The sequence below is a fragment of the Plecotus auritus genome (genome assembly GCF_963455305.1).
Source record: "Plecotus auritus genome assembly, chromosome: 2".
Lineage (NCBI taxonomy): Eukaryota > Metazoa > Chordata > Mammalia > Chiroptera > Vespertilionidae > Plecotus > Plecotus auritus.
The window spans coordinates 222,190,816-222,205,303 of NC_137771.1; the positions used below are offsets into that span (position 1 = coordinate 222,190,816).

The 14,488-nt window shown below is 46.5% G+C and overlaps 1 protein-coding gene across 2 annotated transcripts in view; it reads right to left on the reverse strand.

Annotated features, from left to right (window-relative positions):
* UBASH3A (ubiquitin associated and SH3 domain containing A) overlaps positions 1 to 7,475 on the reverse strand; it is a gene marked incomplete at both ends in the record, with an annotated part of 41,823 nt that extends 34,348 nt beyond the window's left edge. For both annotated transcript variants that reach the window (XM_080654794.1, XM_080654793.1), the window contains 3 exons: positions 2,055 to 2,241; positions 5,121 to 5,174; positions 7,363 to 7,475. In XM_080654794.1, the coding sequence (XP_080510920.1) occupies positions 2,055 to 2,241; positions 5,121 to 5,174; positions 7,363 to 7,475 (354 nt within the window). The remainder of the gene's footprint in view (positions 1 to 2,054; positions 2,242 to 5,120; positions 5,175 to 7,362) is intronic.
* Between the last annotated feature and the right edge of the window lie 7,013 nt (positions 7,476 to 14,488).

Below are 14,488 nucleotides of genomic sequence, written 5' to 3' on the forward strand. Positions count from 1 at the left end.
AGACAAGGTTGCTCAGGCCCAGTCCAAGGTTGTTTTGCCTGTTCGAACATTCCGAGGTTTGAGGCCTAAGATGTGCGGCTCTGGCCCCATTTTAAAGTTGCTCTGTTTATTATTATTTTTAAATTTTTTTATTTTTAATATATTTTTTTATTGTTGACAGTATTACAGATGTCTCCCATTCCCCCCCCCCCGTACCCCCTTCTGCCCAGCCCCTACTCCCCCCACCCACTGAGGTCTCCACCACCCTATTGTCCGTGTCCATGGGCTATGTATATAAGTATATAAGTTCTTTGGTTTCTCTCTCCTGGTCCCCCCACCCCCACATCGAGGTATGTCAGTCTGTTCCATGTCTCCATGCTTCAGGTCTTATTTTGTTGGTCAATTAATTTTGTTCATTAGATTCCACAAATAAGTGAGATCATGTGGTATTTGTCTTTCTCAAGATTGGCTTGTTTCACTAAAGCATGAGTCTCCAGGTCATTTATTATTTTTAACTCCGGTTAATGTAATTAATAAAAATTAGGCCACCCAGCGAGACTCTTTTCTGTTCACAACACTGCGGTGTGATTGATCTGGTTCATGTGTTTGGGGATTTGTTCTATACCTGGCCCTCAGTTTCTTAGAGATTTCAGGTTACGATTCTTTGTGGAATGGAATATTCCTTCAAGGTTGGAAATCCCTTGCCACTTAACTACAGCCCCTCACGCCCTGTCATGCTGACTCAGCCTCCGCATCACATCCTGAGCCAGCACCCTTTCCGTCCTGTGGCCCAGGGCTATGCTCTGCATGGCATCCTTTGGTTCTGGAGGTTTCTGTAGACCCCAAGGCAGCCACGGTGCACTGCTCAGAGCCTACAGCGAGGAGGGCAGTACCTGTGTGCCCGGGGGCTGACCTGTGACCCAGCCATAGGCCACTCTCCCATAGTGACCGGCTCAGTCATGGCCCCTAGTGGGGTCTCGGCTCTCAGGTTCCCCGTCTTTCTGGGAGCAGCAAGAGCAGGTGAGACTCTGGTGCCGTCTTTCCCACCCCCATCCACAGGTGCCAGCCCTGCAGGGCTTGCCCTGCCCATCCTTCCTTCTCCTTTATCCCTCACGGGTGTTTCTCCCACAGAAATCCCCTGCACTTCTAATTCGGGGGCTGCTTCTTGGAGCACCAACATAGACTCTGCCCCCCAGTTCACTGCACTCAGTTCTGTCTCAATACTCTCCCTAGTGCCAAATGCCACTCCTCACCCCAAAGCTGCAGGTAGGCCCCCATCAGTTACCCGGAGAATCTTGCCTGAACTGCCCGGCCTGACTGCTGGGTGGAACCCACAGAGTTTGCTGGCATCAGGGCCGGGCCAGGGCGTGCCCTCTCCAGGTTGTTCTGTTGGGAGCCACAGAGGAAGTGGTGTCTGTCCCTCCCTCCCTCCCTCCTTCTCACACCTCCTTCTTCTCTTTTGAGCAGCCCAGGTCCATCTCTTCTTCCTAGGAACCCTTTGGAGCTGCCTATTGGACTGTTTCCTAAGTCAGGGCTGGTCCCCCAGGCAGGGAACAGTCCTGCATTTGTGACTGGCCAAGCTCATCCATTCCTCGGTTGATCCATCGCACCTTTCTGAAGCACCTCCCCTGTTTCAGACACCGTGCTAATCTCTGGGGGTACAAAGATGCGGGAAGCATCCACTTTGACCTGAGGGGTTCCGTCTGATGAGGGATGCAGAGGTGCCCAGACACATTGTCACACAACAGGAAAGTGCCAATCGAGATATAGACAAGAGGAAGGTGGGAGCACCAAGGGCAGCCATCCCTTCTGCCTGGGAAGTGGGGAAAGACTTAGGAAAGGGACGGGATAAATGAACTGGGTTCTGCAGGATGACTAGGAGTTGACCAGATAAAGGTGAGGAGGAAAGTAAAGGACATCTCACACAGAGGTCAGCTAACACTACAGCTGTGGGCGCCCCGTAAGAATAAACCATGTGGCTGCCCTCAGCGTTGTCCCCTCACTGCCGAGTTATCACCGAACATGACTTCAGCTGCCGTGGTAAAGAGCCTGAAAGGCAGCCGGGGCCGACTCACCGTGAAGAAGTCACAGAGCGTGATGTGAGGGAAGACCTCATGAGCTCGGTTCTTCGTGCACTGACGCCTGCTCTCTCTCCAGAACTCTTGGAGCTTCTCCAGCAGGGACCCCGTGGGGCAGAGGAAAAGGCCGTACTCCTGCGGGATGGGGTCATCTAGGGAAGGGTCATTGCAGTGACAGCGCAGCCTGCAACAGAGAGCAGCCACTGTCACCTGGTGTCCTGACGGAAGAGTCTCTCCCTGGGAGGACAGAGGAACAGGCCGTGCTGAGTACCCGAGGCCACATGCACAGGTCCTGCAGCCACCTCCCGCTGACAGGCCCCAATGTTGGCTTCTTGTGGCCACAGCGGGGCCAGAGTTCACTCAGGGTTCAGGCCCAGCTTAGTCTGATTTCCTGGTCAAAGGTCAAGAAATTGAGAGAAAGGTGACAGTGAAATAAAACCTGGTCTTCAGATGACCTTTGTGGTCCAGCCATCCCCTTAGTGTTGAAAAATTTTGTGGAAAATATTCTCATTTTAATTTTATCTCACACTTCCAATTAAAGGTAAAAATCAAAACCACAAAGAACTAGACAATTTAGGTGGCTATGATATTTTCTTTCAACTCAGAAAAAGTTATTTTTGATACAAGGGAAAAGAATATACAAACCAAAACTCAAGTTCATTCTCATTAATAAGAAAAATGAGAATTAAAACAACCATTTGCTCACCTGTCAAATGAACGAAATGTTTTTCAAAGAATGAAAGTTATGCTCAATGGTGTAAAGGTGCAGTGAGCTTTAAGGATGAATTTGTGCCTCCTTTATATATGGCAACTTGCCGGTATGTGTCAAGAGCCTTAAAATACCCAGACCATTTGAACTAATAAGTCTACTTCCAGAAAGTTAGCCAAAGGGAAAAAAAACAAAATGTCTGGAAAAAACTACATGTATGGAATATTCAATGTAGGGTTATTTACAATAGAAAAGAAGGACAAACTAGATAAATAATAGTAAATTTACGTATCTGTTCATTAGAAATTGTGGTTTTGAAGAATTTCTAATGACTCAGGGAAGTGCTTGTGAGATGATATTAAGTTTAGAAAGTAGTAGGCAACCACTGGGGAAAACATTAGTTACATGCAAATACATCTCCCTAATAGTAATCAAAAAACACCCACCCCTCCTTCATCCTGGCTCCTCCTCCTTCATCCTGGCTCCTCCTCTTTATCCTGGTTCCTCCCCCCTCATCCTGGCACCTCCCCCTTCATCCTGGCTCCTCCCCTTCATCCTGGTTCCTCCCCCCTCATCCTGGCACCTCCCCCTTCATCCTGGCTCCTCCTCCCTCATCCTGGCTCCTCCCCTTTAAGCTGGCTCACATCCCCCTTCTAAAGGCAACCTCAATGGTTAATCTGCTTTGTTTTCTTCTGGACATGTCAGTAATAAATTCATAGATAGCACTTGTGTATATCTTTTATATAAATCATAAGCCATTGTTGAAATTATTCCACCACTTGCATTTTTTTACTCCACAATGTTTTTCCAACTTCCCCACACTAATACATACACTCCTAGTTAAGCAGGAACCTTCTCAGGACTGTGTACCATCCCATCACGTACGCACATGTGCACTCTTCCCTTCATCCATCCCATTGGTGTGCATTCAAATAGTTTTCTTTTTAACACTGTAATTAAGGGTTCTGTTCCTGCTTTTTTAGCCCCTTTGTATTTCTCCAGAGGATGTCCTTAGACTTGGAACTGCTGGTTTTGGGCTGTTACACACACTTTCAGTGTTGATAGACACCTCACACTGCAACCAGGGAAGTAAGAGACCACCCCTTTCCCTCTCCCTCACCAACCCTTGAAGGTGCTGTTGTTTTGAAGGGCATCTGAATTTGCACCTCCCTGGTTATTGGTGAGGTTGGTCCCACTCTAGACCGAGACTGGGGGATCCTACTGTCTCCCAGTTCGCTGGTAGGACTTCTAGTCTCATGGCTGAGGGACCAACCAGGGCCTTCCCAGAGGTGGGCTTGGCTTCTAATTGGAATCTGGTGGCTGATCAGCGAGCCTAGCCCAGAGCCTTGGTGTTTCCGTCATGTGCTGAGCCCTTGGCCTAGAGTTCCTGGAGGAGGAAGGGCATTCCCACTGAGGGCATCTGGACACTCAGAGACCCCCTGCCAGTATCTGCCGTCTGCTCCGTGGAGGGCACCCCAGCCTCACGGGACCCGGTCTTTATTGTTTGAGTTCCACTGTGGCTGTTTTGGGGCAGAGTGAGGGGACTTCCCACCTGGGGCAGATTGGTGGCATCATGGCACATTCAGGCAGGACCGGGTTCTAGAGAATGGGGTGCCCTTTCCAGGTTCCCAGAGCAGACAACCGAGGCCCGTGGGCGGTGTGCAGCGTCACATAGCTGGTGGGTGGGACCTGCCTGGAACCAGAGCGCCTCACCCGCCCCCAACCACCTGGCGCCCCTTAAGGTCACCTTGCGGATGCCTCAGGGGATATGTACAACCCCTGGAAATTCTCTCCCATCAGAGGCAGCCAAGAGAGTGGCAACCTCTATCAGGCGTCCTCAAACTATGGCCTGTGGGCCACATGCGGCTCACCGAGGACATGTATCCGGCCTGCCGGGTGCCGCTGCCTGTCCTGCTTAGCAGCCGACTCGTCCCGGGCCCGCAGTGCGCATAGGAATTTGTTCATAGTTTTTTTTTTAAACTATAGTCCGGCCCTCCAACGGTCTGAGGGACAGTGAACTGGCCCCCTGTTTAAAAAGTTTGAGGACCCCTGCGAGTCTAGATTATGTCAGCAGAGGGCTCTTCGTTGGGTGTGCAACCAATCACGTGGAGTGTTTTCTTCCTTGACAGCCGCATCAGATTAAATTCGATTTTAAGTGAAGAAAGCCTTGTTTCAAGCTCTCTCTCTCTCTTATTTTCTGTTTTAAACGTGGATTCCTTATTCCCTTCCCTCAGTGCTGGGTGGGCTGGCACGGAGGTGGCCCCGCCCGGCCAGACTGTACTGAGCGCCTCCCAGGGCCCACCCTGCGAGTCCTCAAGCCATAGGCCCTCCGATGGGCAGCCGGCCCCACTCACCAGTCCGCGGCCTCCTCCACTGTCTTTCTCCCAGTGGCTGCCAATGCCTTCAGCCTACAGGAAAGCGGAATGCAAGGGGCATTCAGAACCCGCCTTCCAGTGTGTGTGCAAGGGGTGAGAGGCAGGGGCAGCCCTGCCACACAGCGGGCCCCTGGCCCTTGGCCCTTGTCCCCCAGGGGCTGGACTGCCACACGTCACAGCTGGATGCAGCGCAGGCCTCTGTCCTCCCCGGGCCCTCGCTGCGCCCTGTGGGCCTGCAGACCTGCTCACCGGCCCCTGCCCGTTTTCCTTTCAGTCCATGGCAGGGAGGCCAAGGGCTCATGCCTGAGGTCCACCCACGCCTGCAGTCTGTCTCCCCCCACCCCCTGTGTGCCCTGCACCGGGGCCAGGTGGACACGCTCTCGGTCCTCCAGGCAGCCGGAAGGGTCATAGCCCTGGCTTGCACACCTGTGTCCCCGCCAAATGCAGCCCCGCGCCCACACACCCATGCTCTTCCCGCTCGGCTCAAATGTCCCCCTCCAAGGCCCGCTCCAAACCGCCTCCTGGTGGGCGCGCAGCCCCGCTGGGTCCCAGCCATGCACACGGTCACCTCGCTTATCGCTTATTGTCTCAGTGAGCTCGTGTCCGCTTGCCGCCCCTACCAGACTGCAGTCCCTGCCGCCTGACTGTGTCTTCTCACCATTGTACCAGGAGGTACATTCACTGAGTTCAGGGCAACTGAACCGGAGCACATTGAAGAGAAGGGAACCCGGCTAAAGGCATTGGTCCAGGGATTCAGCCCGAAGTGGCTGAGGGTGATGCGGAGGCCAGGGGGGCGGCTCAGTGCTGCTATGTGGTCAGTACCGAGGGGCTGAGCCTCCCGGAGAGGTTCCACCAGAGCGGCCTTGGCTCAGAGCCTTACTGGGGTGCTTCAGACTAATGAGGGGTTTAAAATAGGTCTCCTAGCTCTGGCTGGTTTGGCTCAGTGGATAGAGCTTCGGCCTGCGGACTGAAGGGTCCCAGGTTCGATTCCGGCCAGGGGCACATGCCGGGGTGGCGGGCTCAATCCCCAGTGTGGGGCATGCCGGAGGCAGCCAATCAGTGATTCTCTCTCATCACTGATGTTTCTAGCTCTCTCTTTCTCTCTCCCTTCCTCTCTGAAATCAATAAAAAATATATTTATAAAATAAATAAATAAACAAATAAATAAATAAAACAGGTCTCCTATCCCCAACATGCGGCTGATGTTTAAGTTGGAAGGGATTTTGAGTGTGTGTCCATGCTCCAGTGTGAGCAGTGTGACAGAGCATGGCTTTCTCGGTGTTTTAGAGAGTGGGGTCTGGGTCCTGCCCAAGGTAGGAAGCCACCTGCCCTCTCCCCCTCAGCGTCCCCCTCTGCCCCCGATGTCAGGTGCTGGGGATGGGGGCGCACATGGCAGGCCACCCTGCTCACGCTGCCTTCCGCTCCGTCTCACAGGCCCCGGGTTATTGTGAACACAGTGTGAGGACCAAGTCTAGCTTCAACATTATTCCATCCAATTTGGTTGGGATTTCGTTATAATGTTCAAGGGAAGTTTGCCCCCCTCCCAAATCCAGGGTTACCTCAGGGGACTTCCGGTGTATTTTCCACGTGGATAACATTGGAGAGGGCCGGCTCTAAGAAATCGGGTTTCTATGGAAGCTGTCACCCGGGGTCAGTATCACAGCTCGTCGCTATGGGGATTTCTTCCCTCGCTGAGAGGGGTGACTCCTGCGGTTAAAGTTTTCCACGCGTGGGCTTTTTCCTTGGACACGCGGGATCGTGCTGACCCAGGAGATGCTTAGCCATTTTGTTTCATTATCGGGCACTCGAGATGTTTCCTAAGGTCGGATGGTTTCCTGCACCACCGGTCCCAGAATCAGAGACTGACGGGGTGGTGGGGCCTTTCAGATTAGAGTTTGAAAAGTCCTCTCTGAGCTGCCCACAAAGATGGTACAACAGGCCCCAAGCCCCTCCGAACCCTGGGAAATGGGGGCACCACAGTGACACGTGGTTTCCAGTGTTCACAAATCCAGGGCCCCCGCCAACCAGCCAGCAGCGTAGGCCCCGATCATGTCATTTAAAGACAGCGGCAAAGGGCCTAATTCAGCAGCAGAACCTCGCTCTGCCAGGCGCACGCCTTCGACAGGAAGTAGGTGCTCCGAGCGGCCTGCAGTTTTGTGGCCGGGACCTCAGAACGGTCAGGCTGGGTGTCAGGGGCAGGTGCCCGGCGGGGAGTACTCACGCAGTGTGTGCTGGGAAGCCCATGACCAGAAGGGGGTCCAGGAGGGAGGCGGCGCTGCGGGCCTTGAGTTTGCTGTTGACCTTGGCGTAGACCTGGGTCTCCCCGGCTGCCATCTCTTCCTGCCTCCGACTGAAATGAGTAGATAAAGCCAGAGAGGGAGCGGCTGAGGCTGTGAAGAAAAACCTCAAGCCTTTTTTGATCTTTCTGACAAAACCTAATATCCTGTTTGCATGTGATAATGGTTTTCAGAATTCTCTTTGTGGAGTGCTGGGGTACAGTGCCCATCAACCCTGTTTCCACAGTGGGTTTGGGTCCCAGAGGTCCCTGTGCAGAGCCAGCCTTAGCTCTGCCTGGGCTGCATTGGGAGCAAATCTGCATGAGAGGGGGGGAGGGGGAGGGATCCAGGGCTGAGGGTTCTCCACTGGGGTCCGATGCCACAGAACTTGCATGACCAGAGGTCTTAGTCGCTTATGTGCAGACAAGACATTGCACTGTACCTATCTTCCATGCTCACTCTAAAATTTTTTGGCCCATTTAGTTATTCATTGACTTTTTTCAACTTGTAAAGCTTTAAGTTTAAAAAGGTTTTTATGCATGCAGCAAAGTTGCTGAATTGTGTGTGTGCAGCTCAATGAATTTTCATAAAGTGAGCACACACCCCTAGCTCCCCCAGGACCCACAATAAAACTGTGGTTGTCAACCAGGGGAGTTCTGGCTCCCCCATGGCAACCTCTGAAGACATTTTTGATCTTCAAAATGAGGGGAGGGGGGTGTTTGTTACTGGCATCTAGCGGTTGAGGCCAGGGATGCTACAGTGCAGAAGAGGGCAAAGAAGGGTCCAGCCCAATATACCAATATAACACCAATTCTGCTCTCAAACTTACCAGGATCTCAGGAGCTCCCCTGCCCCCAGTCCCCGCCCAGCCTCCTAGTTATCTCTTCCGTCCCTAAAAAGGCAGCCACTCTGCTAGCTTGCACATCAGTTTTTGAACTTTATATAAATACAACCAAACGGCATGTACTCTTTTGGCCAAAATGATGCGTGTGAAATTAACCCACATTATTGTTTGTAGCCATTGGTAGTGTGCTGCACTGCTAGGTAGCATTCGATGAGATGAAAGTACCATGATTTATTTCTCTGTCTACGTGCATTGGTGTGGTTTTCCGTTGTTTGGCTGCTGCAGTCACTCTTGTATATGCCTTTTGGTGCCCGATGTACATTTCTGTTAGGCACTTATCCACGGGTGGGATTTTTGGCTCAGGATATGTACGCACTGCATTAGGAACTGCTGAGCAGTTTTACAAAGCAGTTGTTCATTTGCCTCTCGCCAGCAGTGGGTGAGCGTTCCTCCAGCTGCTCTACATCCTTGTCCATACTTGATATTGTCAGTCTTTTCAGTTTTAGCCAATCTGGGGGCGAGTAGTGGTATCTCTCTGTGGTTCTAATTTGTGTTTCCCTGCATGGCAATGACACTGAGCACCATGAGACAGGCAATGGGCCACTTAAGTGACCCCTTTGTGGAAGATCCTGTTCAAGTCTCTGGCCTTTTTAAAATGGGTTGTTTGGTTTTTCTTATTAATTTGTGGGAACTCTGGAGATAAGTCTTTTGTTGGAAGCATGGAATGGTAATAACTCATCCAGGGTGTGGTTTGCCTTTTTAATCTCTCACTGTCTTTGGGTGAAACAAAATTTCTCAATTTGAATGAAAATTAATTGATTAATCTTTTTATTTTATTTTATGGTTAGAACTTCCTGTATCCTGTTCAAGAAATCGTCGTTAATCCAGCATTGATGAAGGTGGTCCTCCCATGTTTTCTTCTGGAAGCTTTACCACTTTTACCCTTCACATTTAGCTCCATGACCCACTTGAATTAATTCTGTGTATGGTGTGAGGTAGGGGGAAAAGTTCATGTATTTCCCCACACTTTCCTTGCAAAGAACATCATCTGCCCAATGAATCACTGTAGAATGTTTACTGTAATTCAGGTGACTGTATATACAGGTTGGGCAAAAGTAGGTTTACAGTTGTGAGTACGCAAAACACAGAGTTTATTCTTGTATACTAATACTTATTAATTACTAGAGGTCCGGTACACGAATTCATGTATGGGTGGGGTCCCTTGGCATGGCCGGTGATCGGGCTGATCAGGGCCAGCCGGCCAGGGGGAGGTTGGCCAGCAGTGGGAGGTTGGCTGTGGGAGTGCACTGACCACCAGGGGGCAGCTCCTGCATTGAGGATCTGCACCCTGGTGGTCAGCGGGCATCATAGCAACAGGTTGACCGGTCGTTTGGTCACTTAGGCTTTTATAGATATAGATTGTATTGTTTTCCATATGAACCACTGTAAACCTATGTTTGCCCCTTTCTGTATATTAGTCCGTTTCTGACTCTATTATGTTCTCTTGTTTGAGGTGTTCATTTTTGTGTCCATATTACATTACTTTAATTACTATAGGGCTAAGCTCTCTGATTTTGTCTTCTTCAAGGTTGTTTGGCTCCTCTAGGCCCCTTGCATTTTCATATAAATATAAAAATCAGGTGGCCATAGTGTGCATTGGAGAGTGCAGAAAGATCCACATATGTGGTCAACTGATGCTCAACAAAGGGGCAATGTGATTCAATAGGGGGGAGGTTAGTATTTTTAACAAATGCTGCTAGAAAACTGCATACTAATATGGGAAAGGTGTGAACCTCAATCCTTCACATCATGTACAAAAATTAACTCTAAAGATATGGTGAACCTAAATTACTATTGGGCTAAAACTTCTCAAAGAAAAAGCTCTTTGATTTTTGGAGTTTGCAAAGCCTTCTTAGGATGTAAAAAGCATAAAAAATAATTTTTTTAAAACTGAATTCCATCAAAATTGAAAATTGCTCTTTGAAAGACACCAAAAAAGAAAATAAAAATGCTGCCATAGACTGGGAGAAAATATCACCATATATACACCTGACAAAGGACTTGTATCCAGCAAGTGTGCTCCCTCAGCTCTTGTTGGCAGGCCATTGTTACGTTAACATAACATAATATATATGTGTGTGTGTGTGTGTGTGTGTGTATGTATATGTATATGTATTTATTGTATGCATATGTATTCTTAAATCAATAATAAGAAAACAATGCACTTTAAAAATGGGCAAAAGATCTATATAGACACTTGGCAAAAGAAGATACATGAGTGGTTAATGAGGATGTGAAAAGATACTCAACATTATTAGTCGCCAGGAAAATGTCAATTGAAACCACCATAAAAAACATAAGATAATGCCGAAACCGGTTTGGCTCAGTGGATAGAGCGTCGGCCTGCGGACTGAAGGGTCCCGGGTTCGATTCCGGTCAAGGGCATGTACCTTGGTTGCGGGCACATCCCCAGTGGGAGGTGTGCAGGAGGCAGCTGATCGATGTTTCTCTCTCATCGATGTTTCTAGCTCTCTATCCCTCTCCCTTCCTCTCTGTAAAATATCAATAAAATATATTTAAAAAAAAAAAAAACATAAGATAAAACCTTATTCATAATATGTTAGCCTTGTCATGAAGGGCTGGAACTGAGTTGCTAACACCTTGTTTAGAATGTTTGCATCAGTGTTTGTGGATTACCTTGGCCTGTGGTTTTCCTTTCTTGTAAATCCCTTGTTAGGGTTTAGTGTCAGGAGGTTGACTAACTCATTCTGGTTTTTCTGTGACTTTCCTGGTCTTAGCACCGAAAGTTCCCATCACAGGATCCCTCTCAGTTTCAGGCATATGGGGACAGTTGGTCACGTTAAGCATCAACATTATTTTGGCCTCATAAGTGAGTTGGGAAGTATTTATTTCCCAATTCTCTGAGTTTTTGTAAGACGGTAGAACTTCTTTGTTTTTTTTTTTTTTAGGTATGGATTTTTTTATTTTTAATTTTTAAAATTTTAGTTTTGATTGTAGTTTACATTTAATATTGTTTTGTTTTAGTTTCATGTGTACAGCATAGTGGTTAAATAATTACATACTTTACAAAGTGATCCCCCCAACATTTCAAGTACCCACCTGACATCATACATAGTTATTATAATATTATTGACTCTATTCCCTTTGCTGTACTTTATATCATCATGACTATTTTGTAACTACCAGTTTGTACTTCTTAATTCCTTCACCTTTGTATCTTCTTCAATTTTTTTCTTCAGTCTTTTATAGTGAAAGACCAAGTACAGGTCTTTTACTTCCTTGGTTAAATTTATTCCTAGGTATTTTTTTTTATTATTGTTTAAAGTATTACAAATAGTAGTACATATATCTCCTTTTTTCCCCCATTGACCTTCCCCCAGCCTCCCCTACCCCCTGTCTCATGTCCTCTTCCCCCCACCCCCGCTGCCACCCAGTGTCTTGTGTCCATTGGTTGTGCTTAAGTGCATGCATACAAGTCCTTCCATTGATCTCTTTCCCCCACTCCCCAACACTCCCTAGCCTTCCCACTGTAATTTGACAGTCTGTTTGATGCTTTACTGCCTCGGTATCTATCTTTTTGTTCATCAGGTTATAATGTTCTTTATTTTCCATAAATGAGTGAGATCATGTGGTATTTTCCTTTCATTGCCTGGCTTATTTCACTTAGCATAATGCTCTCCAGGTCCATCCATGCTGCTGCAAATGGTAAGAATTCCTTCTTTTTTATAGCAGCGTAGTATTCCATTGTGTAGATGGACCATAGTTTTCTAATCCACTCATCTGCTGATGGGCATTTAGGCTGTTTCCAAATCTTAGCTATGGTGAATTGTGCTGCTATGAACATAAGGGTGCATATATCCTTTCTGATTGGTGTTTCTAGTTTCTTGGGATATATTCCTAGAAGTGGAATTACTGGGTCAAATGGGAGTTCCATTTTCAGTTTTTTGAGGAAACTCCATACCGTTCTCCCCAGTGGCTGCGCCAGTCTGCATTCCCACCAGCAGTGCACGAGGGTTCCTTTTTCTCCCCATCCTCGTCAACACTTGTCGTTTGTTGATTTGTTGATGATAGCCATTCTGACAGGTGTGAGATGGTACCGCATTGTCGTTTTGATTTGCATCTCTCAGATAATTAGTGACTTTGAGCATGTTTTCATATGTCTCTTGGCCTTCCTTCTGTCTTCTTTTGAAAAGTATCTATTTAGGTCCATTGCCCATTTTCTTTATTGGATCATTTATCTTCCTTTTATTAAGTTGTATGAGTCCCCTGTAGATGTTGGAGATTAAACCTTTATCACTGATAACATTGACAAATATGTTCTCCCATACAGTGGGGTTTCTTGTTGTTTTGTTGATGGTTTCTTTTGCTGTGCAAAAGCTTTTTATTTTGATGTAGTCCCATTTGTTTATTTTCTCTTTAGTTTCCATTGCCCTAGGAGCGGTATCATTGAAGCAATTGCTTCGGCATATGTCTGAGATTTCTCTGCCTGTGGATTCCTCTAGTATTTTTATAGTTTCCTGTCTTATGTTTAAGTCCTTTATCCATTTTGAGTTTATTTTTGTGTATGGTGTAAGTTGGTGATCTAGTTTCATTTTTTTGCATGTATCTGTCCAATTTTCCCAACACCATTTATTGAAGAGACTGTCTTGACTCCATTGTATGTTCATGCCTCCTTTGTCAAATATTAAATGAGCATAGTGGTTTGGGTCGATTTCTGGGTTCTCTATTCTATTCCATTGATCTATATGTCTGTTCTTGTGCCAGTACCAGGCTGTTTTGAGAACAGTGGCTTTGTAATAAAGCTTGAAATCTGGTATTGAGAACCCACCTACTTTGTTCTTCTTTCTCAGGATTGCTGTAGCTATTTGGGGTCTTTTTTAATTCCAGATGAATTTTTGGAGAGTTCTTTCTAGGTCTGTGAAATATGCCATTGGTATTTTAATGGGGAGTGCATTGAATCTATAGATTGCTTTGGGTAGTATGGACATTTTAATGATGTTGATTCTACCAATCCAGGAAGATGGTATGTTCTTCCATCTGTTTATGTCTTCCTCTATCTCTTTTTTCAGTGTCTTGTAGTTTTCTGCGTATAGGTCTTTTACCTCCTTAGTTAAGTTTATTCCTAGGTATCTTAATTTTTTTGGTGCGATGGTAAATGAGATTGCTTTTTTAGTCTCTCTTTCTGTAAGTTCAATATTGGTGTATAGGAATGCCATAGACTTCTTGGCGTTAATTTTGTATCCTGCTACATTGCCGAATTCATTTATTAAGTCTAATAATTTTTTTTTAATATATTTTATTGATTTTTCACAGAGAGGAAAGGAGAGGGATAGAGAGCCAGAAACATCGATGAGAGAGAAACATCGATCAGCTGCCTCCTGCACACCTCCCACTGGGGATGTGCCCGCAACCAAGGTACATGCCCCCGACCGGAATCGAACCCGGGACCCTTCAGTCCGCAGGCCGACGCTCTATCCACTGAGCCAAACCGGTTAGGGCAAGTCTAATAATTTTTTGATGGAGTCTTTAGGGTTTTTTTATGTACACTATCATGTCATCTGCAAATAAGGACAGTTTTACTTCTTCTTTTCCAATTTGGATGCCTTTTATTTCTTCTTCTTGTCTAATTGCAATGGCGAATACTTCCAGTATTATGTCAAACAGGAGTAGTGAGAGTGGGCATTCCTATCTTGTTCCTATTAGAACTTCTTTCTTAAATGTTTGAAAGGATTTACCAATGAAGTCATCTGGGCCTAGAATTTTCTTTGTTCAGAAGTTTTAAATTATGAATTTAATTTATTTAACAGTCATAAGAGTATTCTCCTTGTATCAGTTGTATTAAGTTGTTTTTTTTCAAAGAATGCGACCATTTTATCTAAGTCAAATTTCCTGGCATAGAGTTGCCAGGTCTTTATTTTCTTTGAATTCTACTATCTAAATCTCTGTGATAGGTCTTGCAGTATTTATTAGATTATTCTGAGGTGTTGGGTCACTTTTGATGCCACTGTATATTATATCTTTTTAAAATTTCATGTTTGTATTCGTTGTTGCTGATAAATCAAAATACTATTGACTTAACATGATTTCACATTGAACTTATATCCAAAAATCTTGCTTGACTTACTTGTCAGTTCTAATCATTTATCTTTAGAATTTTTAAGATAGTCTATGTCCAAAAATAATTTTGTCTATGAATAATGATAGTT